The following is a 23,046-nucleotide window of genomic DNA, read 5'->3' as shown; positions in this document are numbered from 1 at the left end:
GCACCACCCTTCGGGATGCTTGCTTGGGTGCTGGACACATATTTTCTAGTAATGCCCTCTCAAAGATTCATTAATGCTCTAATATAATAATGCTAAAGTGCGCTTCCAGTCGGATAAAGGAAATCGGTCTAAAAACAGGAATTATTTTTTCACCAGCCTTTAGGAAATGCAGGCACCTTTTTAAGACTGAAAAAAATAGATTAATCAAAATTTTAACAGCCCATTTAATAAAATACATTTCCTTATTCTCAGATATGTTTATCTACATGTGCACACAGTACAGTTATAAACTATTCATAACTTTGGAGCTAAGAATCTGGTTCAAAATCGGAACTTTGAAAACTTCAGCCAAACCTGGCAATCCTAGGGTCTTTTTAATATAATTATAATCTTATTTTCTTTCCAATCATGGCTCAAACCGGCTTCCTGGAGTTGGCATTTTGCCATCTACCATTGGAGCTTTATTTATTTATTTATTTAAAATATTTATAAAGCGCGACTGTCACCTGGCAGGTATCCTGGCGCTGGTAGCTACTCTTGTGGTTTATTGACGGGGGTGGACTGGGACTGGCCGGTTTTTAAAGGGACAAGGGAAAGAGCCATGTTTTGATACGTTTCCTGAATGGGAGGAGATGAGGGATATGGCGAATGTCGACAGGTAGACTGTTCCATAGCTTGGCTGCAGCTACTCTGAACGATCTTCCTCCCATCCTGGCCTTCTTACATCTGGGCACTCTCGCGAGGCAGGCAGTTGTGGACCTGAGTGTTCTGGTGGGGGTATACCAAGAGAACAGACGTTGAAGAGGTCTGGGTCCTATTCCATGTAGTGCCTTGAAGACCAGGCAAAGGGCCTTGAAGGCAATGCGTTGCCTCAAAGGCAGCCAATGCAACTCGGCCAGTGCGGCAGTGGCCGAGGATCTCCTAGTCCATCCCAGAGCCAGTTTGGCTGCTGCCGACTGGACTCGTTGGAGTCTGTCCAGTAGAGTCGCAGGAGATTCAAGCAGCAGGGCGTTGCAGTAGTCAAGGCGACTAAGAATAGTACACCTGACTACTAGTGCTCTGGCAGAGGATGGAAGTAAAGGCAAGACTTTGCGCAGTGAGCGCATAAGGCCGGCGCAGGTTGCAACTGTTCTTGAGACCTGTGCTTCCATGCTTAATTGATGGTTGAGCATGACGCCCAGGTTGCGAACGGTGGTAACTGGTGGGGGGTTGTTGGAGTTTTCCGGGGGCCAGAACTCAGCGGGCAGCGGGCGGGGTATGCGACTCGCAGGGCAGTACATCACCTCGGTCTTCGAGGAGTTGAACTGAAGTGAGTTCCGGTGCAGCCAGCATGCCGTGTCTCGTAGGCAGTCATGGAAGGCTTGCAAGGAGATGGAGTCTTCGCCTTCCCACGAGAGAAGGAGCTGTGTGTCGTCCGCATAGTTTACTGTGGTCATGTTGTGTGACTTGATTAACGTGACCAGAGGTTTTAAGTAAACGTTAAAAAGGATCGGACTGATAGAGGAACCCTGGGGGACACCGTGAGGGACCGGGGAGAAGACCGATTGGAAAGGGGGAGGGAAACAGCCTGTTTTCTGTCGCTGAGGTATGAGTGAAACCAGATCAGGGCCGTGCCATCGATCCCTGCCGCTCTCAGCCGCTGGAGCAGGACCCTATGATTGACAGTATCCAATGCGGCAGACAAGTCAAGTAAAATGAGGGCCACAGCTTGGCCCCTGTCTGCGCGCATTCGAAGCTCCTCCATGGCCGTGAGCACCGCGGTTTCAGTGCCATGGGCTGGGCGAAACCCAAATTGGAATTCGTCCAAAGAGTGGTGCTGCTCGAGGTGGGTTGAGAGGCATTTACTGACCCAGCGTTCGAGCACCTTCACTGGGAAAGGCAGGAGTGATATGGGGCGGAAGTTGGACAGACAGTCTGGGTTTAGTGTGGGTTTCTTTAGCAGCGGGTTATAAGCGCTTGCTTCCAGGAGCGGGGAACGACGCCGCAGCTCAGGGATTGATTACAAATCAACAGGAGGGTGTGAAATAGTTGATGCCCACAGGTTTTCCATATTTTCGGTGGCAGAGGGTCAAGGGGGGATCCGGAAGTGATGCCCTGTGCGACTATTTCAAATTCTGCTTGAGAAATAAGAGGGAAAGCCAGCAAGTTATTCGTGGGAGGGCAGGTTGGCCTCAGAGATTCAGGGTTAGTGGGGTTGATTTCGGGAAGGGTGGAGAGAGTGGAAGACGGGGGCGTTGCCAGGTTATTAATGATAGTCTCAATTTTATCAGTAAAAAACTGAGCGAGGCTATCACAAAGGGACTGAGAAGGGGGAATGGAGTTTTTGACGCAGTCAGGGTGTAAGATATTGTCCAGAATCTGAAATATGCTTTTTGGACTGTTGGCCGCATTGGTAATGGTGGAGCAGTAGTAATTCGCTTTACTCTCTGCAATAGCGGACTTGTAGTCACGGAGTGCCTTCTTCCAGAGGGTTTTGTTGTTGTTACAGTATTCGTGTCTCCACTTTCTCTAAGCTTGTTTGCAGGCTGATTTGAGGGTTTTTAAAGCATCGTTGTACCAGGGAGCCGGGGCTCTACCTTTCGGTTTGCAGAGTTTAAGAGGGGCAGCAGAGTCCGCAAGGGAGGTGATTCTCGAGCTAAAGGACCTGTAGTTATCTTCCACTGAGTTGGTAATAGTGAAACTGTCTTCCACCTCGAAGATTCTGGTGGAGGTGCTGAGTTTTTCTAGCGCTTTCCAGTTTTGGTACGAAAATTGTGGGGGCGGGTGGGATTTGGTTTTGCTTGTTGTGGCATTATTAATGTAGAGTTTGATGAGCGAGTGGTCTGTCCAACTCATAGGCAGGATGTCGCCTACTTGGGTCAGACCTGGGCTCGAGAAGATAAGATCGAGTCGGTTGCCTGCGGAGTGAGTGGGGTCCTTTATCAGTTGTTGGAGGCCTACACTATCACAGGACAGCCGAAGGTTGTCTAGTCCTGCGTCTAGGCTGCCGTTTGGCCAGAGGTTAAAGTCTCCTAGAAGTACTAGTTTACTGTGAGAGGTTGCCATGTTGGTGATAGTCGTGAGGAGGGCTTGCTGTTGCGAGAGAGAGAAGGCCCCAGGTGGGCGGTAGCAGATGATTACCGTAAAATTATCTCCTTGATGGCAGTTTATAGACAGACCAAAGAGCTTGATTCCAGGTGTCGGGTCTATGTCTAGGATGTTCGTTTGCCACGAGGCTTTGAAGATGACACCAACTCCGCCGCCGCGGCCTTTGGGTCTAGGAAGGTGGAGAATGTTAAAGTTTAGCGGACAGGCGGCTGCTAGGTCGGTCTCACAGTTTGCGTGTGTCCAAGTCTCAGTTATAAAGAGTACATCTAGATGATGAGACTCGATAAGAAGATTGATTTCGGTGGCATGTTTTGGTAAGGATCTTACGTTCAAGAGGCCTCCTACAATTAAGTCCTTTTGTGTGAAGTCAGTTAATGGGAAGGCCGTCTCTTCGAAGGAGAGCTTACCTTCATGCGCATACCCTCGAAGGGCGAGCAAAACATCCCGGGTGGAGCCGGGGGATGATGGGCTATGCCGGACAGGGTTTGTGGCGCTCGGCGCGTCCTCGTCGCGGACGAGCGCAGACGAGCTTGCCTTAAGCGCGCCTTCGGCGCGCAATCGGCGTGCCCGCTGCGCTCGTCCGCTGCGCTTCCGATATTGACACATGGTTTATAGTGGTGACGGGTAACGTAGGTGGGGGTGTGGCCAACAAGAAGTGGGCGTGGCTGTCGTCTCCCTTCGGCGTTCAATGGCGCCAAGAAACGAGTGGTTTCTGAATCCCAGCAGCTAAAAATCCGCTGTTAAGGGATCAGGGATTGTGCAGTCAGGCAGGTATTCTAAGAGCAAAATACAGTACACAGCAAGTTTAAAACGATTAAAAATACACCTCCTGGCTAGGGATAGTTAATGTTTATTCCCACAGCATTTCCATTTAATTGTCACAGCACGGTTGTGTTGGAAATTAATAATTCTTTATTAGAGTGAAGCAAGATTGTTTATTTGGTTTATATGAGAAATGACTGCATAAAAGATCAAGTATAGTTCCAAAGGACACATGATTTTGTTTGATTACTGCAAAGTGTGTGCCTTGCAGGTCTGTCCAAATTATGATCAAAATATCTTTACACTCAATTTCTGATTCTCTGGTTCTGATTCCATCACCTTTCACACTTAGTACGATATGCATCTGCACATTATAAATTAAAATACAATCACACTTAAAATTAGAGTGAAAGTCAAACAATTTGTAGAATTTCATGAAAAGTGAAACATTCCAGTTTACTTTTACACCCCAAAAAGTTGTCCCATTTCATGTCTTCGCCTAGCCTTTGTCGCTGTCAACTATTTGAAGTCAGAGATATTTTGGCAAAAAGAAAACAGCTCAGCTCAAAGATCCACTGTGTCTCCTTATGGGCATCCTCACTTTTGCCATCAAGATACAATAGGTGTCATGCTGTCGCAGCACACTTTTAAAAGAGGAAATGGTCAGGAAAGGATTAATTGTTTATTTATATACAGAACCATGTAGCATTTAGGTTCTTAGAAAAAGGGGGGACAATTTAGTACACTGAAAATTCAAATTTCACAAAGAAAGACTATAGGATTCAGGAAAGTATTCATGCACTTCATCAATGTGTATTTATTTTTTAATAAAGAACCCGATAGAAATTATTTTGCTGTAAACCTGACTAACTAAAAAGATTGTAAGATGGAAACTAACAAAATAAAATGTTGAGAAATTAAGCATCTTCTTGCCATCAATTACTTATATCGTGTTATCCTCACATAGATCAGTTGTTAATTGTATTATTCCCACAGATACTCAAGAATTATTTTGGAAAAATGTTCCTTACTATGCGTCCCTCAGTTGCCTCCCCAAGCAGGCCTCCAAAAGTGATGACAGGAGACATGCAGGCACAGTACAGGAACAGGCAGGAAGCCACGCACTGCAAGCTTAACGCGTCTTTGAAGTCGCTGAAATACCATGGAGCTTTCCGTTTCAGGTCCACCACTAAACCACCAAACAATCTGGTCAGGAGAGAAATAAAATGGAAAATTCACACACTGGTGGAATCTGAATGCTCTTCAAAACCTTAACACTTTACTGCTCACCCAGATTTCATGCAACATATACACTGCTTCTCCTGCGAACAGTCCGACTAGAATTCTTGGCCCTGAACGTGTGAAACTCAGGAGTTTCCTGCTGATGCCATCAAATGAAAAAATACTTAGGTAATAATGCTAGTAACCCATTGGCTCCTCTTCATCTCATTGACAATTGAACATGACCTGTTTCAAGTTACCCATACCTCAGATTCTGTGAGATTTCCTTGCCAGTTTGGCACTTTCTTGTTCTCACTAGTTATAGAGAGAAGGTGGAGCATGATAAAGAATGGCGACTGACGTCGATATGACACTCGCTGATACACAAAGAAAACTCAACGCAAAGACAAAAGGAAGACTAGGGTGGCAGTAGGGTCTGAGGTGTTGCCGTAGACCAGGTAAACAATGGACTAAACAGGCAGGGTAGCTGCCTGCTGTAATACGCTGTATATAACTTTGCTTAATGTCTAGCAAGGCTTAGGTCGGATGACCAACAAAGATCAGCAACGATCTATGCCAGGTTTTCAGGATAATCATTGATATGTGAAGTGCCATTTAGATTAACTTCATATAAAATTATTCAACTATGACATTAATAAAATCTGGCTTGAACTTTGTCTTTCTGGGCACGAGTTTAAATCAATCATCACACATGCCCTACTGCATGTTTCATAATGTTTCAGGGGTCAGGCCTCTTTCTTGTGCACAAACACACTACACCATAGGACATGTTCCAAACAAGATGTTTTTTTTACACTGGCCTTCAAGGAGCAGTGTTTAATGCACCTATTGCAGAGCTCAGTGTGCAATCTGCAGGTCGGAGGTTCAAATCCTTATTGCATTATTCAGTGTTTCTAAAGTACAATTTTCTTTTAATTGTGGGCTACAGTTGATAATCATCATTACTAGCACTGAAAGAAGGTTTTGGTATAAGTTTAATATTGGGGGCAATTACCTTGTTGGGCAGAGGCGTTGCAGACAGACATTCCTGATCACAGAGGCTAGTTTCAAGCTAACTCCTCGCCGCACCCGCTTCGCGCTGCCGCGTCACACGGGAGTGCGCTGATCATCATCCACCGGCAACAGGAGCAGGAAGGCAGAGGTAAGGGTGAGAGGCTCAGCGGGGCTGCGAGCGTGCGGGGACTCCAGCAACCAGGAGTCCCTGCGAGACCACGGAGACAGCATCCGGTCCGCTCTCCCCGCTGGCCCGCCCCCCGCCTTCCTTGAGTTACTAAAGGCGACTCCTACCATCACCTGTTGGGGCAATTACCTTGTTGGGCAGAGGCGTTGCAGACAGACATTCCTGATCACAGAGGCTAGTTTCAAGCTAACTCCTCGCCGCACCCGCTTCGCGGGTGCCGCGTCGCACGGGAGTGCGCTGATCATCATCCACCGGCACCAGGAGCAGGAAGGCAGAGGTAAGGGTGAGAGGCTCGGCGGGGCTGCGAGCGTGCGGGGACTCCAGCAACCAGGAGTCTCCGCGAGACCACGGAGACAGCATCCGGTCCGCTCTCCCCGCTGGCCCGCCCCCCCGCCTTCCTTGAGTTACTAAAGGCGACTCCTACCATCACCTGTTGGGGCAATTACCTTGTTGGGCAGAGGCGTTGCAGACAGACATTCCTGATCAGAGAGGCTAGTTTCAAGCTAACTCCTCGCCGCACCCGCTTCGCGGGTGCCGCGTCGCACGGGAGTGCGCTGATCATCATCCACCGGCAACAGGAGCAGGAAGGCAGAGGTAAGGGTGAGAGGCTCGGCGGGGCTGCGAGCGTGCGGGGACTCCAGCAACCAGGAGTCCCTGCGAGACCACGGAGACAGCATCCGGTCCGCTCTCCCCGCTGGCCCGCCCCCTGCCCATCCCGCCCCCTATATTACATCACTAGACTCCTGCAGCGCGGGACGCAGCTCGGGGCGAAGACCGGGCTAAGAGCGGGCCGTTCGAGGACTGAGCGGACTGGACTGGCCCATCCTCTTTCGCTATTTTTCTACGTTCCCCTTACTAAGCCCAAATAGGTAAACTGATTCTATCATTATCCCATTCCATCTGCTAGATTGGCGATCGCCCTCTTGCACTAAAAGCTATGAGTACCAGGTTAACACGGAGTAAGGCTTCCAAGGTTGGCCCGCAAATTAGTGGCCCGATGGATGACTTCATTACCCGTACTAATTTAGCTATAGACCAAGAAATATCTAAACTCCAAACCCGGGTCTCCTTAGAATTGGTAGCTGCTAGAAGGTTGTCCCAAGTTATTGCACTTTCAAAAAAATCTTCCCTGGGCCACATAGCTGCTTCGGTTACTCCGGAGCGTCCTGCCATTCCCCATTGTGTAGTTACGCAGGTTGATGTCCACCAGACCCCGATCCCTTCCATCTCCTCCTCGCCTGTAGAGCAACCATCTAACGCAGACGAAGCAAACCTACCCGCTGCTTCTCGCAACCAGAATCCTATTTTTAACCCACTCCCCCAGGCATCCCCGAACACCACTAGTGGCAAACAAACTAAAAGAAAGCGCCATTCCCGCTCTGCCTACTCCCGTAAGAAGGCGAAAATTGCGGTTTCACAACACCTGGCATTGACTAGTGTTCCGGCATCTAACGCAAAAGTAGAGCGTACCCCTAGGACGCAGCCACTAAGGGAGGGAGGGAGAGAGGGGTCAGTTGCTGCTTCCCCTACCACCATTTTAGAGGATGAGGGCTTACAGGCAGAGGGGTTGGGCAAGAATGAAAGGGAATTCATAGACCTGGTTTGGGAAACCCTAAAAAAACTTCTTTCCCCCCTCGACCTCAGACTCTCACGGATAGAAAACAACTTGCTCGAGATGGAAAAGAGCATTATTGCCCTGGCCACTCTCGGCTTGAGAAGTCTTGAAAATCAGGGTCTTCCTGTAGCTGATCCAATACCATTAGCCCCTACATCTCAAGTTCAGCAACCCCCCCCCCCCCAGTACCAGCCACTGTACGCCCGGTTCCTAAACCGAGGACCGTGGCTGTGGACCAAACTTCCGCTATCACCAAACCTAAGGCTCCTAAACGGACTTCCACGCACCAACCAGGAAACCCTAATCCTGGAGTGCTTTCTAGACCCAATCCTAGTGAAGTTCAGGACCCTCCTGTAAAGGATAATTTTAGAGGGGGGTACATTGATCTTCCCCCAGAGGCCAATGATTATGTGGTTGTGCTGACGGGTGTCCCTCAGATCGGCAATGGCCAATACGAGAATCATTGGTCGCTGAAAAACAAGATAATGTATTGGCTTAACGTGAACAGACCGATCCCTAATGGCCGGAGAAGCAGAGTCCTGATGGTTCGTAGAACTCCCTGGGTGGGCCCAACAAAGAAAACCAGTCCTGGGGACTGTATAGTGGTGACCTTTGAGGATCCACATACGGCACAGCATATCTGTTCCTGGCCCAGTAGTGAAGGGTCTTTTGTCACACCTAGGCCGCTGTCCTTCTTCTACCCACCTCGACCCAGACACACCCAGGTGGATGATTGGTCATTGGTACATCACCATTCATGGAAGAGCTATCCCAATAAACATAATCAATTCCTCCCACATTGGAACGGCCTCCCAACCTCAAATAGATTTGGTGGCCTGGAGGAGGTAGATTGACTCCCTAGGCAACCTGCTCAACAACAAATGGGAAAAGCATCGCCACCACAGGTCCTAGGGCTAACTGAACCCTTAACCCCTGACCCCCCAGCAGGTCCAGTAGGGACATCAAATAGTTTGTTTATTGACGGGGGTTGATGGTTCCAAACATTTTAGACCTTCAAGGTGTGGAAGAACGGCTGGATCCACCCTGTATGATTTCCCTCTCACACATTCAAACTGATTTAGCAGGGAGGAATCTGTCCGGGGCAGTTATGGCTCCTAATTACCAGCAGATTGAGCCACCTCTAAGGACATCTAGAGTGGCTGTGACCAACTCACCTTCACTTATTTATCCTCCTAAGCAGTCTACCCCTGGTGAACCCTTGTTAAAGATTTTAAGCTGGAATGTGGCAGGGCTTGCCCGCAACTTTGATATTCCTGAATGGAATGCTTTCCTAGAACCCTACAACATCTGCCTCCTACAGGAAACCTGGTGCCAAGAACCCAGACACAGAGTAGGTTTTTCAACCTACTTTGTCCCAGCTGTCCAACAACATGGATCCAAAGGTCGCCCGTCCGGCGGCCTCCTCATATGGGTCAGCATTGCACTAGGTTTAAGTGTAAGTCAAAGGTCCACTAAATCTCCTGACCTCCAGTGGATAACAATACATTGTAAAGGGGAAAGGAACCTAGAAGTATTCAACCTTTATCTGAGGGGCGCCAGGGGTGGGGCATCACGTCTAACCTCAACAGGCCTAAGCAGCAATCTAGCTGCCTGTAATATTGACTCTTACGTTCTTCTTGCAGGCGACTTTAATTGCTGTTTTGAGCCACTGGCCAGGGAAGACATTTTGGATACATTAGATGAGGATACAAGGAGAGGTATCCCTATCCTGACCCTAGATCCGATCCCTAAATGGACACAAAGCGCGATAGACATTAATGCTCTTTGTATGGAACACAATCTGAGACCAGCAAATGGACGCTCCAAATCGGATTCTATGGGTGCTCATACATATAACAGGACGGGTCACTCCTCCAGAATGGACTTCATCATGCTCAACTATAATCTTTGGTCATTCCACCAAGACATGGAGGTTATAGTGTCTTGTGACAGTGACCATAATCCCCTTTCCTTAACCATTACTTCTCCTTGGCAGGTTGGGAACCAAGGCATGTCTGATCACAAGTGGAAAGCATCTCATGAAATTGCTCCTTCAAACTGTGGCAGGCGCCTAAAGTGGGCAAAAGTATCAGCGGACGAAGTAAGGATGGCACAAGCCGGGACCATCTTGTTAGGGGTGGAACCTCGGCTTGACGCCTTAAGCCCCACCAGCAAAAAGGTCTTACCATTATTCACAGAGACTATAGTGGCATTGAGTGATTTGTTTATTATTCCCCAATCTAGTGCCAGGGTTGTTTCGAAAGGTGTTTCCAAGGCTAGAGATAAGTGGTACTCCTCCAAATGTCGAGTTGCTAAGGGGGAACTTATCTCTGCAGTAAAGAACAAAGACCCAGCTAGTATAAGAACTACGAGGAAACTCTATAAAAAAAACTGTGGCAGAGGCAAAGGAGGCTCATGATTCAAATTTTTGGCGGGAGTTAGCAGAGGCAAGTACTAGGAAAGATGCCAAGGGGTTTTGGGATCTGCTAAGAGCCAGGGATAAGCCTATTGATCAACAGTTAACTTGCAATATCCCTGGTGACGTCTGGCTTGCCCACTTCTCCAAGCTATATTCTGCTCCTCTGGGGGCATCTTATCCAAATCTGGGTCCTTTGCCCAGTCCCACAGTTGACCTTCCATGTAATGACGGTTTATTTTCTAGTCAGGAAGTAGAAAGGGCAATTAGGTGTATTGTACCCAATAAGGCTGCAGGCCCTGATGGGATTCCGGACGATTTGCTAAAGAACTACCCTTTATTGTGGAGCAGATTAATTGCTTCTCTCCTAAATTAGGTCTTGCTGGGAGGTTCTTTCCCTGATTCATGGAGGGGCGCTGAAGTCGTCCCTATTTTTAAGAAAGGCTGTAGGGACGACCCAGCAAATTATCGCCCTATCAGTTTGCTGGATTCAACTCAAAAGGTTGCGGGCAAAGTGGTACTGGGTAGGATTTTGCAGTGGGCAGAAGAAAACCAGATCCTGTCAGATTTTCAAGCAGGCTTTAGAACGGGGACAGGTACCATCGAGCAGACATTTCGCCTTCTAATGAATTACTGGAAAGTGGTGGTGCTGGGAGGGGGCAGTTTGTATTTAGTCTTTATAGACTTGCGAACAGCCTTCGACCTGGTCCCACGAGCTTTATTGTGGAATGTCCTCGATGGGCTAGGTCTACCGCCTTATTTGTTGGCCTTGCTCATAACATTCCATGATAGCTATTTGGCCCAAATTAGATGGGGTGCCCAGGGGGAAAAAACATCTTGTATCCCTGTAGATAGGGGCGTCCGCCAGGGATGTGTGCTTGCCCCCACTCTGTTCTCTCTTTACGTTAACGGAGTGGTGGAGCATCTCCTTCAACATCCATCGGACGCACCCTCCCTGGCTGGAAGGAAAATTCCGACGCTCCTATTTGCGGATGACACCCTTCTAATTTCGAAATCACCAGTGGGCATTCAAAAATTGCTTTCTAGTTTCAAGGCCTTCTGCGACACTAAGGGTCTGGCTATAAATATAGGTAAGACCAAATTTCTTGTCCTTAACCCTCCCAAGAAATCTGTTGCCCCCCCCCCCCGTTCTAGACTCTGTCCCACTCGAAAGAGTCAAAGAATTTGACTACTTGGGCATACGTCTTTGCGACACTATGAGCTGGAAGGCACACCACCAAAAGGTGTTTCTGACTCATAAGAGGGTCGCAGGTGCCCTGCTCAAAGAACAGCGTGCCTCATCCATAAAACCAATTGGGGCACTCCTAGACATTTATAGGGCAAGGGTTGTGAGCGCAGCATTGTACGGCGCAGAACTGTGGGGCATACAGAGAGTTGACATCTTGGCCTGCCTCGAAAACAATTTTCACAAAGATCTTATGAGGCTACCCCACAGTACCCCCACAATCTCCCTTTTGCTAGATGCAGGCACCCGCCCAATATGTGAGCAAGCCAAACTACGTCCCCTTTTATTATGGTCCAGAATATGGAATGTCCCTGAACTCCGCAGCTACGCAGATGCCCTAAATGATCTTCTGTCCTTTCAGGGTTGTTATAAAGTTACCTGGCTTAGGGAGGTCAAGTGGCTTCTCTATAAGCTGGGTTTAGGAGATGCTTGGGACAACAAATCAGCACCTTCAAAACAACTGTTAAAGAAGGCCTATTGGTCATGGGTGGACAACGAGAGAATGTGCAATTAAAATCATTGTAAATCTGTTGCCCAGTTTTTGTTAGTTAAGGAGCTCCCTTACAGGGAACCCTATTTGGATTTAATCCATAACTCAGGCGACAGATCACTGTACTTCAAATTCAGGGTGGGGGTACTCCCCTTAGGTCAGTTCACCTCCACCTGGAAACCACCCTTACAAACTGTACCATATTGCCCCTTCAAGGGTCGAGTCCGTTGAACACTTGTTGTTCGAGTGCAACGCTTATGCGGTGCCTAGAAGGAGGTGGTTGAAGCCCCTATGTAGGAGCCTGGGAACGAGATCATATTTGGAAGCCTTACGCATATTGCGTATAGATGCAAGACCCTTTTTTGCCTGCTGTATGGCAAAACTCCTAGGTTGGGCTTGGCGTATAAGAACTGCAAAAAAGTTGTTGATCCAGTAATGTGTTCTTCCCCTGTCTTGCCCTTTTTTAACCAATGATTGTTTTTTAAATCTCCATGTCGATCCTGTAGGACATTTTGTACTGAGTGTTGTTAAACTACTTTTTATTGATGTAATGTGTTGCTTTTATGATATGTTTTTATATCGAAATAAAGCTTATTCATCATCATCAATATTGTTCAAGATCTTGACACCGTAGGTGGGGAGTTCGTTTCTACAAAGCATTTGCTTCGAGATAAAAGAAATCTCTCTATCCTCCAGGGTCAGTAGTACCTGGAATTGAGTTTAAAAAATGAAGGGACTTTACTTAACATATTCGGATTTTTTTTGGTTCACTTTAAGTTTGCACTGTCAAGCGTAAAGGCTAGAGATTTCACAGACATTGCCACTTTGGTACAGCGAGAACACAAAGTTCGTGATCCTTTCAGATTTTCGGGGAAAAAACAGCATTTCAAGCAAGTTGACAGAAGTGAATTTTAACACACTCAAAAATAGACAAAATTGCTGGTAAGCAGGAAACTGAGCTGCCCTGGTGGGATATATGGATTTGAATGCCAAGCCCGGTTTTAGTGCATGTTGAAATATCGGCCTCATTGTGTTCATAAATGCTGTCCTGTCAAACTGAAGTCTGTGGTTCTCAAACAAATGAACTGACAAGTGTAATAATCACAAAACAGTACATATCTATATTCTGGGCCAAGCCCACATTATCATAATTTTAACCAAGTAAATCAGTAGGTAATTTACTATTTATTTTATAATTGACATTATTCTTATTTCCCTATGAGTTTTTATCCATAAGGAAGGCAGCACTCTCGCATTGGAGTCCTTAAAGTCTGACATACAATTAAATTATGTTAATTTTCAACGCTGACCTGATAAAAAAAATCTATAAATTATTACAAAACACTCGTGACCACTGGTAACGATGACACCGTACTTTCTGACATTATTGGGCATCGCAGTTTCCTTCAATGTGAGGTCCGACTCACGGATAATAGCGTCAAAATTCAACAATATTTCAATGGATCACAACCCTTCACTCCAACCATCCCACTGCCAGTGGCGGCTGCCACACAACTCCAGCGCAATTGATGGGGTGTAATGGAGATATAATAAATACAATTTTTTAAAAACTTACCTTTCCTGCCACCGATGCGTCAGTGCTCCTCTTGTCTCCTGATGGTGTGCCAGCAGTCCTGGGACAGTACAGACTCCACACCCAATCCAGACACTGCTCTCATAGCATGAGAGCAGTGCCTGGATTGGTCTGAACGGCCTCGTTTGCCACTTAGACAGTGCCTGGGGGCCTATGGCATTTCTCCAACCCGGCTATGCAAAACAGCTGTGTTAGAGAAACCTAAGTGCGCATGTCTGTTTGGCCGACCTAAGACGGCCGGCCAAATTGACATTTGCACTTTAAGGATGACACTCCTCCGCCATTACGGAGAGCCAACCCAACCCACTATTCAAACAAGGCCTGCACCTCATACAGATATCGATGTCCAGCATCAACCCGAAGCTTAATCACACCAACACAGAATTCCTGTTATTTGCCAAGAGCAACGTGCAATAACGAATCCATGCATCGTTCAATAACATGGAGCAGGATGGACTCAAACACTGTCATGCACACCAAGTCACATGGATCCACCCTGGAAACCAACCACACGCCCAAATAATGCATTGCAAAAGATGGCATGGTACAAGCCCTCTCTTAAACGGAAAGCGAAACAGTTCCTATCAGAAAGCAACGTCATCACTGTTGTGCAAGCCCTTCTCCTGTTGCATCTAGATTGTGACAAAGACCTGATCCATTTCCTCCCAAAGTTCACATTGGTCCAATTCAAGGACATCCTACATGCAGCACAAGTCCAAACCAGGGCCTAAAGAAATATGACCACCAATCAACTGTGTCATGTATAAAGCCATCACAATCGGTAACTCTTCTTAACTGGTGGAGAAGCTCACCTTCTCCCGTCACTTTGGACACACCCGCCGTGAGGACATCATTAGACTTGAGGCAAAGAAGTGTAAAAAAGAAAAAACAGGCCAGCAGATCTTTGCGGCCTATGCATTCAGTTTTATAGCTCCTTTAAAAAAAACTTACCAAGTGAATGAAAGCTATAAGGCTCCCTCTGATTTCTTAGAAGAGTGTACATATCATTAATAATCTACAGACAAAAATTTACATTAGTACACAGGTCAGACAGGTGACGCCAAAGAATAGATCGCCTGCCGTTGCCCTACATCTTCATCTAAAGAGTTCCCTTGGACTTATTAATCTATATATTTTGAAAGATAAATAATATTTTCATCTCTCAGTCACAAGATATGATTTGAAAGTTATATACATACTTTTACGGCATGACTTATAATGTGCTTCATCAAGGAACGCTGCTGTGGTTTTGTGCGAGTGCAGTGCTACTGAACCTTACTTTAAATAGTGACAGAGTGTTGTGTTACTGCCAGAGCTGCCGACTTTGGAACTGGGGAACCAGGTTCTAGTACTGGCATCGGCTCAACATCATGCGGTCCTAGGCAAATCACGTAACTTCCATATACCAGAAAAGTTTGTCTGACCTTGTGTAATGTAACTGGAGCTCATATAAAGCTCTCCAATGCTATTGGGGTGAGTTTGTGCTATATGAATGTGCAAAACTGATATATAACTGAGCACGATTAAAGGGTGGGATTTCTGCGATTGGTTGCCACCACATGTTTGCTGTGAAATGCATGGGATTACAGCTGTGTACTTATCTTTGATATATATATATATATATATATATATATATATATATATATATATATATATATATATATATATATATATATATATTATTTCGTATTTCCACACACTCCTCCAGGTATGAAAAACACGAGCCCAAGTGCATCCAAAGGTTTTATTTTAGCAAAAACGGCAACAGATTAACTCGAAGGGGCGACACTGATGAGGAATGAATTCTGGAAGGCAATGTAAAATGCAACTTGCATTTGCCCACATGGGCTTTATTCTTATTTGATAATGGTTTGCGCGATGTGTATGACACACAATTGGAAGAACGGAGCTTATACGAATAATAGGACTGCCCACAGGGGCGCTACCTGTTTAACTTTCACGACATGTTATGTGTGTTAATTGAAAAGTTCATCCGCCTTTGGCTTTTGCGCAGTACACACCAGCCGTTTATTAACAAATTGTGCCTTTTTATAAACATAGCGTTACACACATGAATTCATAGCGAAATGCCATTTACCTTAATTTAAATTTAACCATGTTTACGAGTAATGAATTGTGTTTAGAGGAAACATTCCCTAGCTACCGCTTTGTTTACATAAATCGCGGCAGTCTTTTGTTTGTTTATTTGTCACATGTTGTTTAAATTACTCCAATGAAATCCACACAACTTGACTTGTGAGCAAGGGAGACTATTCCGAAACGCGTTGAGTTAATCTGTTGCCGTTTTTGCTAAAATAAAACCTTCGGATGCACTTGGGCTCGTGTTTTTCATACCTGGAGGAGTGTGTGGAAATACGAAATAATTGCAGGGCTCGCCACCCAGCACGAGCCCCCATCGTGAGAGGTCGGGTCAAGGCGGCGTTTCAGCGCTAGCGGAACCAAATGGCTTAATATATATATATATATATATATATATATATATATATATATATATATATATATATACTAGCTTACACGTCGCGCATTGCTGCGATCTCAGAAGAAAGGAAATTCAAGGAAACTCGTTATGATAACATTACATTTACATTGTGTCATTGTTATTGAAACGTATTCATTTTATTTTTGAAAACATTTCTAAGTGTGGCTTGAGCAGTGCGTCCCTGATTGGCTTCCAATCTTGATTCTGGTTGCTTGTTCGTTTGAGAAGAACTGGCATGAGCAGTGCGTACTCGATCAGCTTCCAATCTTGATTCTCATTGCTCGTTCGTTTGAAAATTACGGGCTTGAGCAGTTTGTATTTGAACAGCTTCTAATCTTGCTTCCCGTTGCTCGTCTGTTTCTGAAGCTCGCAGTGCCTTTTTCTTTCGTGCTTCTGATGTAGATTGACCAATCAATTTCTGTTTGGGGGTCATAACTGTCAACGATGCTCACAAATTCGCTGTCTATTTCCCTATTCGAAAGATTATAAGGGCCCTGGGGGGCCGATTTAAAAAAAAAAGAAAATTGACAGAAACCTTTGCGGGAGTGTACTCAACAACTTCCCAAAGTTTCATGACGATCGGATGAATGCTGTAGTACTGCATAAAGGACAAACAGACAGACAGACATACTTTCGTTATATGATGTGATCAAGTCCGGGTTCCCCGGAAAAAAAGCGTCATGTTGCCGTTCCCATCGATGGAATAAAAGCACTTCACCTGAAACCCTCGTTGTGGTCTGTACCTGATCTGTGTTCGAGCTGTTTTGGTTGCTGGCACTTCAGGATTGTGGATTTATATATATATATATATATATTACCTACTGGCGGTCGCCAGTAAGTAGTTATAGTTAGGATTTTTTTCAATGCAAAATCTCAACATTCTATTGGGAATAACTTTGGCGCCGGTTGAGGAATCTGCCTCCGGTCCTTCCCTGAAAGTTTGGGGGGGGGATTCGTCAAGCGGGGGCAGAGATAAAAGGGGGGTCCCAAAACGTGTTTTCCCCATGTTAATTTCCATAGGGCGGTCGACCTCACTTTTAGCCCGAACGGCTGAATGGATTTACACCAAACTGGTAGCCCGATGTGCCTTTGCTATGTCTCAAGATATATGCTCCAGTGGTTTTTACGAAAATTAACTTTGAATAAATATATATTGGGCTACATTGGGCTATATATATGTTAGAGCCCAAATGTAGCCCAATATAGCCCAATGTAGCCCAAAGATGGCCACCAGAGACAAAAAAAAACAAATGTAGCCCAAATATCAGCCAGATGTAGCCCAACTATAGCCCAATGACAGAATGTCCCAGAGTGTTCTAAAGAACAACTAGAGCGCTAACAGTCTTACTTATGACAAAAGTATGGCACACCTAAAGTCATCTTGATTGGAATAAAGTGTTAACACTTAAAACATTTAATTTGCAAAGATGTCATTTGAGATGCCATCAGTGATGTCATGAGTGATGTCACTGACCATGTCATGAGTGATGTAATATGTGACGTCATCAGCAGTGCATTGCACGCGCAAGTTATAGTGAGTCCAACTAACTATAACGTGGGAATTTCAATGGTTTTATGCGAGTAAAATTTCCACCTAACTATAACTGGTGTGAAACCTATGGTTTTTTCAGTGAATATATATATATATATATATATATGTATGTTCCCTCAAAACGTAACCGGTATTGAAAAGAGGAAATCCTGGGTGCTTTATCATCTGTCTCTTGATACAACAATTTTTGCATTGGTCTTGCACCTGTTTGTTAAAGTTCCGATTTAGATAGGGGACTCACATTTTTTAACCCCTTCAGTGCTCATGACGAGCCTAGGCTCGTCATGAGCACGGTGTAGGCTCGTCATGAGCCGTGGAACGCTCACACGCGGGGCTAATTTCCCCGCTGTGCTGAGCGTTCCATTGCGCGGGCGGGTTCATGACGAGCCCAGGCTCGTCATGAGCACACGAGCACCGTGCTGCATGACGAGCCTGGGCTCGTCATGAGCACAGCGGCGCCGTGCGCGGCCCCCCTCCCCCCCCCCGCACCGCGGGGAAATTAGCCCCGCAGTGAAGGGGTTAAAGCTAAAAATAGTCATGGGCATTTAACTTTTTCCCTCTGACAATGTCCTCCACTCCAACATACGTCTATTGGGAAATACATTGTCAACATACTTTTTCACTCTCCCTCTGAGGTAGTCCCATAACTTGCCACAGATGGTCTTGCAGTTGCAGACCTACAGCTTCATAGAGCAGTAATACTCACTGGTACTCATTCAATCAGTATCGGAAGGATCCTAAACCAAGTCATTCTTTACAAGGTCTGATCCTGTAAAATGCAGGTTAAACACATACCTCTGCAGCTCTTCAAGCAGCTCAATCGGATAAAGGCCCGGAGGAGTTCAGCATAACACACTTTCTGCCCAATGCCACCCCTGTCTTTTAGTTGTACCCCTTACCTTCCAGTGCGCTGAAGCTCAGGGCCACTGTGCTCCGGCTCTGGCTCCAGGTCTACATGGCAAATGTTTCCATTAGGAACTCCAGGCATCTTCCTCTTCTCCTATTGGTGAGTCAAGACAAGCAAAACCATCCTCAATAAAGTCTACAGTGAAGACTCTTTTATAGTGCACAGCTCAGAACTAAAGGCTTAACGTTTGCACAAGCGTCTAGAGTATGAAACTTTCTACACATAAAGATCAATCAATCCTTCATCCTAGGAACTGGAATGGTAGCCTGCTTATAGCCTGCTAGAGACAAGGTATTCTCCATAAACAAACAGACGGGTGGTCAAGTAAAACAAAATACCTTTTTCTAACACTTCTAACTGCCTACCCCAATTTAGCTAAAAGAAAATGTGCATTTTTGTTAACAAATAGTCATAACATATCACTTAGAGCCTTTTAGCCACGCTCAGTGGATAATTATTAATAGCTCGTGTGGCAGCCATCTTGGAAAGGTGGGACTTCTTTGAATGATGTCAGTATGGCTCTCTAGCCCTATGCCTTACTTTACTATCCAGTGCATTGTGAGAGAGTAGGGGGACGGCACTTTTTACACAGAATCTTGCTGGCTTGATCTCAGCTGACTGGCAAAGGGAGCAGTGAAAGGGTTATCAAGGAGACTGAGAGCAGACTGGAGAGAGGCTGACAGGTGCAGATCATACTGGGGAAAGGAATTCACTGTTTACCTTATAAGATTCCTAACAGTAATTCGACCTGTTGTACGCCACCAGATGTCTCCATTTGTGGAGATCATGCATTTTCTGGTAAAACTGAAACATACTTTTCCCATTAAGCACACTGCTTGGTGCTCTTAAGCTTTCGTTAGTGTTTTCTTCCACTCAGAATATTTAGAACATTTTGCACTATAGAAAGCCTCAAAGCATTGCATAATGTATCACAAACATCTCCACAAACTGTAGGATCAAAGATGAATTTATTAGACCTCCGGGAGACAAGGCATTATCGTTAAGCTGCTTGTTTATCAACCCCGCAGAGGTGGCGCAGGAGTAGAGCTTCTTTGTGAGGCACTTTGGGAAAAAGAACTAGGGTGAAAAAAAAGACTTTGAAATGAAAGAAAGCCACAACGAATGACTGAGCTGGCTATGGGTTGAAACCGGAGACCTGATGCCGGCCAACCGTGAAAAACTACTTGTGTTCTTTTACACCTGCCAGCGATGGGGATTAGAGAAGGAAGGGTCCTTTGTGCTCCATGCTGCTTTGTAGCAGGACCGAACACAGATCCTGCGGCAGAAAACATCATGAAATTAAGAGTACAACATGGGAACTGTGAAAAAATCTGAACCATCAAAACTAATAAATCACCTTAATCAACACAAGACGCAATCCACCTAGTTCAAGACAGCGTGTATCGTGCCCCATAGCTTAAGAATGTTACATGTGGATTCCTAATGCCACATGCAAGATATGGAGTGCTCAGGAATTAAACAACCCAGGCCTCAACAGATCAGTCTTCTGGGCAGACAGCACCTTGGTCCAGCATCAAGGCACAATGACAAGCACTTGTCAGACTGATATGTGAAATATGCAATTTACCTGGGAAGGGACGTTCTTTGGTGGCTCTATTCTAATAGAAGGGTCCCACTCTCCGGGGGGCAATACTGTCACTTGATCCAAGAATTCATCGATTCCAGCCAGGAGGTCACTTCGTTCCTTCGCTTTGTAAGCAACATCGTGGAATATCTGGAGGAAAAACCAATTTAAGAGGGTTGAGAAAGCTGCTGAAAGAAGACATTTTGAAGAAATACACACATGAGCAGTCATGTGCTTTAAAGCTCAGGATTAAGAGATACAGTCACGGGTGGAAATACTGAATAGTAAAGTGACAAATGTGTAGGCTAAGTATAAGTTGTGTGAAGAGAAAACCAGATTTTGTGGTTTTCCCTGCAAATTGCTTAGCTGACTGCAGTACTTATTAAGGAAAATTCTCACTGTGGATACATAACTTGTTCAGCAGCACTTTACCAAGCCAATGAGTCTAAAACGTCAGGTGCCAGGATGTGTGGCGGCCAAAGGGAATGAACAGTCACAGTGTGAGCAAGCAGTGAAATCAGGCACCGGCAACTGACTGCTCAACACAATCTTTGGTCTGACCCATAGAGCATGTTTGCAGAAATACCACTGGGGATGCTTTCCTCAAACCGAAAGGTACTCTCAGTGGTGTACACCAACGCCTGGGATTACCGCATGGAGCTGATGTTGAACCAATGTCGGGTCTACTTTTTTTCCACCTTTGCACTGAGATGATGCAACTGTCAACTATGTCCCTGTATGATTGTACCATACATTTAGCAATCAGTAGGGGGGGCAAGATCTTACAGTGTTACTACTACTAATCTCACAGATCTACGAGGTCACATCTCGCACAACAAATGAAATGATGGTCCACGCTCGAAGCTCTATGGAAATTAGTTCTAGCTGTGACAGAGTTCTCAGATCTGGAGCTAGGGGGTAGAAAGCACAGACCGCAACAAACCTGTAGGTAATTCCAGTATATTCAGGGCTAAACAAGGGATCCAGTTAAGTGACATGAGGAGTTTTCTGCCAAAGATCAACCAGGTGGCCAAAGCAAAAGCAAAGGGAAGGGATTGTGTTAGTTGAAGCGGACACCATAAACCAGTCATGAATGGAAATGTGATGACCTTTGTCCACGCCTCCACTATTGGGTTTTTTAAACCCTGGAGATCAGATTGCCTCCCTACAGTCACCAAACTTGGGCTTTGCTCTGTCTACAAAAAACATACGTCAAAATGAATAAGCATGAGGTACATATCATGAAAGCAGAATTGACGCCTTTGTCTCATACAATACCTCATCCGTCATTATTGTTGCCATGGACCTTCCAATCTCATGGTACTGCTGGGCCTTTCCTTCGGGCCCCATCAAGATGAACAGGAACCTGATGTAGAAACAGAAAAGGGAAGAATTGTTTTTTCGAGGTGTTCGTGACCTATCCAGCAAGGTTCATATCTCATTTGCATAACTTAAACAGTACAATATACATGGATTTGTTGCAGCTTTAATTGAATTGATCTCCATGTTGATGATGTAAATAACAAATTGACTGAAGTGTGCAAGTGAAGTGAGGCCCACATTCTCATGACTTGGTATGCTGGTTCCACTTATACAGTTTATGTCTACCATATATATTGCCATACTACTCTCTTCTGTCAGGGAGGAGCACAGCTCCATAATTCTGAGGCTTCTCATTGACGATTGCCATTTTGGTAAAGTAATGAATTAATGATGAAGACTGGTGCACAGCCTGAAAGTTCAATAATGTTGGGGGCTAGACCGAAAAGCTCCTTTCAAGCTCTGATGAGCCACAAAAACCCTTGATCTATTTGAAACACTCGTGAAACAAGATCTAACAAAATTGAAATGCCAAAAAACCAGGATAAAAAACATCACCAATAAAGATTTGAGCACAATAAAGCGATTGGCTAACAATGAACAGATTACTTGCGTAAAAGCAGATAAAGGAGGAGGCTTGGTGGTTATGAACACCAGCATGTATGAACAAAAAGTTTGGGAACACATCTGATTCTACCACGTATGCACCATTGGAGCATAAGCCTACCAGTGAATACATGAAAACTTTGACATAGATCATCACAAAAGCTAAAGAAAATGGCATCATAGAAGAAAGAACAAAGAATGTTCTCATTAAACGAAATCCCAAGAGCCCTACTTTTTATATGATGCCAAAAAAAAAATACAAATCTGAACGATCCACCATTAAGGCCCATTGTTTCTACAAAAGGGAGTCTACATGAACCAATTGGTCAGTTCATTGACAAATATCTGCAACCGACAGTCAAGAAAATGTTTACCTACATTAAAGATATCACCGATTTTTTGACGAGACTCAATATGTTAGAGATAAAATAAGATGAACATCTAATACTGTGTACAGCTGACGTAAAGTCACTTTACACTTCGTTTCCTCATGGCTTAGGATTAGAAGCCATAGAACAAGCAATACTAACTACAGACTTTGATCTACCCATGCAAACTTTCCTGATGGAATTGATGGTTTTCACTTTGTACCAGAGCTACTTTAAATATAACAACAAATGGTACCAGCAACTCGTGGGAACTTACATGGGAAATAGCGCAGCCCCTGTATATGCGAATATTTTATAAAGGTTTATGAGGAAACCAACATTCTGAACAATCCTAATTGGACGCCTCATCTGAGATTACTAGTGAGATATATTGATGATATCTTTATTATCTGGTCCAACACCAAAGAGAAATTGGAAGAAGCTTTGACTAATCTCAACACAACTGATGAAAAAATTCAACTTACATGGGAGATCTCTGACAAAACCATCACATTCCTAGACGTTCAAGTGACCTTATCCGCCAAAGGCATCAAAACTGATATTTATCGTAAAAGC

The 23,046-nt window shown here is 45.1% G+C and overlaps 1 protein-coding gene across 1 annotated transcript in view; it reads right to left on the bottom strand.

Annotated features, from left to right (window-relative positions):
• SLC4A8 (solute carrier family 4 member 8) overlaps window positions 1-23,046 on the bottom strand; it is a 675,897-nt gene that overhangs the window by 217,111 nt on the left and 435,740 nt on the right. Inside the window, exons 9-12 of the mRNA XM_086965936.1 lie at window positions 21,455-21,542; window positions 20,180-20,326; window positions 18,584-18,684; window positions 4,881-5,055 (exon numbers count right to left, since the gene is read on the bottom strand). Of these exons, the coding sequence (XP_086822062.1) occupies window positions 4,881-5,055; window positions 18,584-18,684; window positions 20,180-20,326; window positions 21,455-21,542 (511 nt within the window). The remainder of the gene's footprint in view (window positions 1-4,880; window positions 5,056-18,583; window positions 18,685-20,179; window positions 20,327-21,454; window positions 21,543-23,046) is intronic.

The sequence above is a fragment of the Lissotriton vulgaris genome, chromosome 1_1 (assembly GCF_964263255.1).
Source record: "Lissotriton vulgaris chromosome 1_1, aLisVul1.2, whole genome shotgun sequence".
NCBI classification, from domain to species: Eukaryota; Metazoa; Chordata; class Amphibia; order Caudata; family Salamandridae; genus Lissotriton; species Lissotriton vulgaris.
The sequence above is the reverse complement of the archived record's forward strand: the minus strand, read 5'-3'. Positions and strand labels throughout refer to the sequence as shown.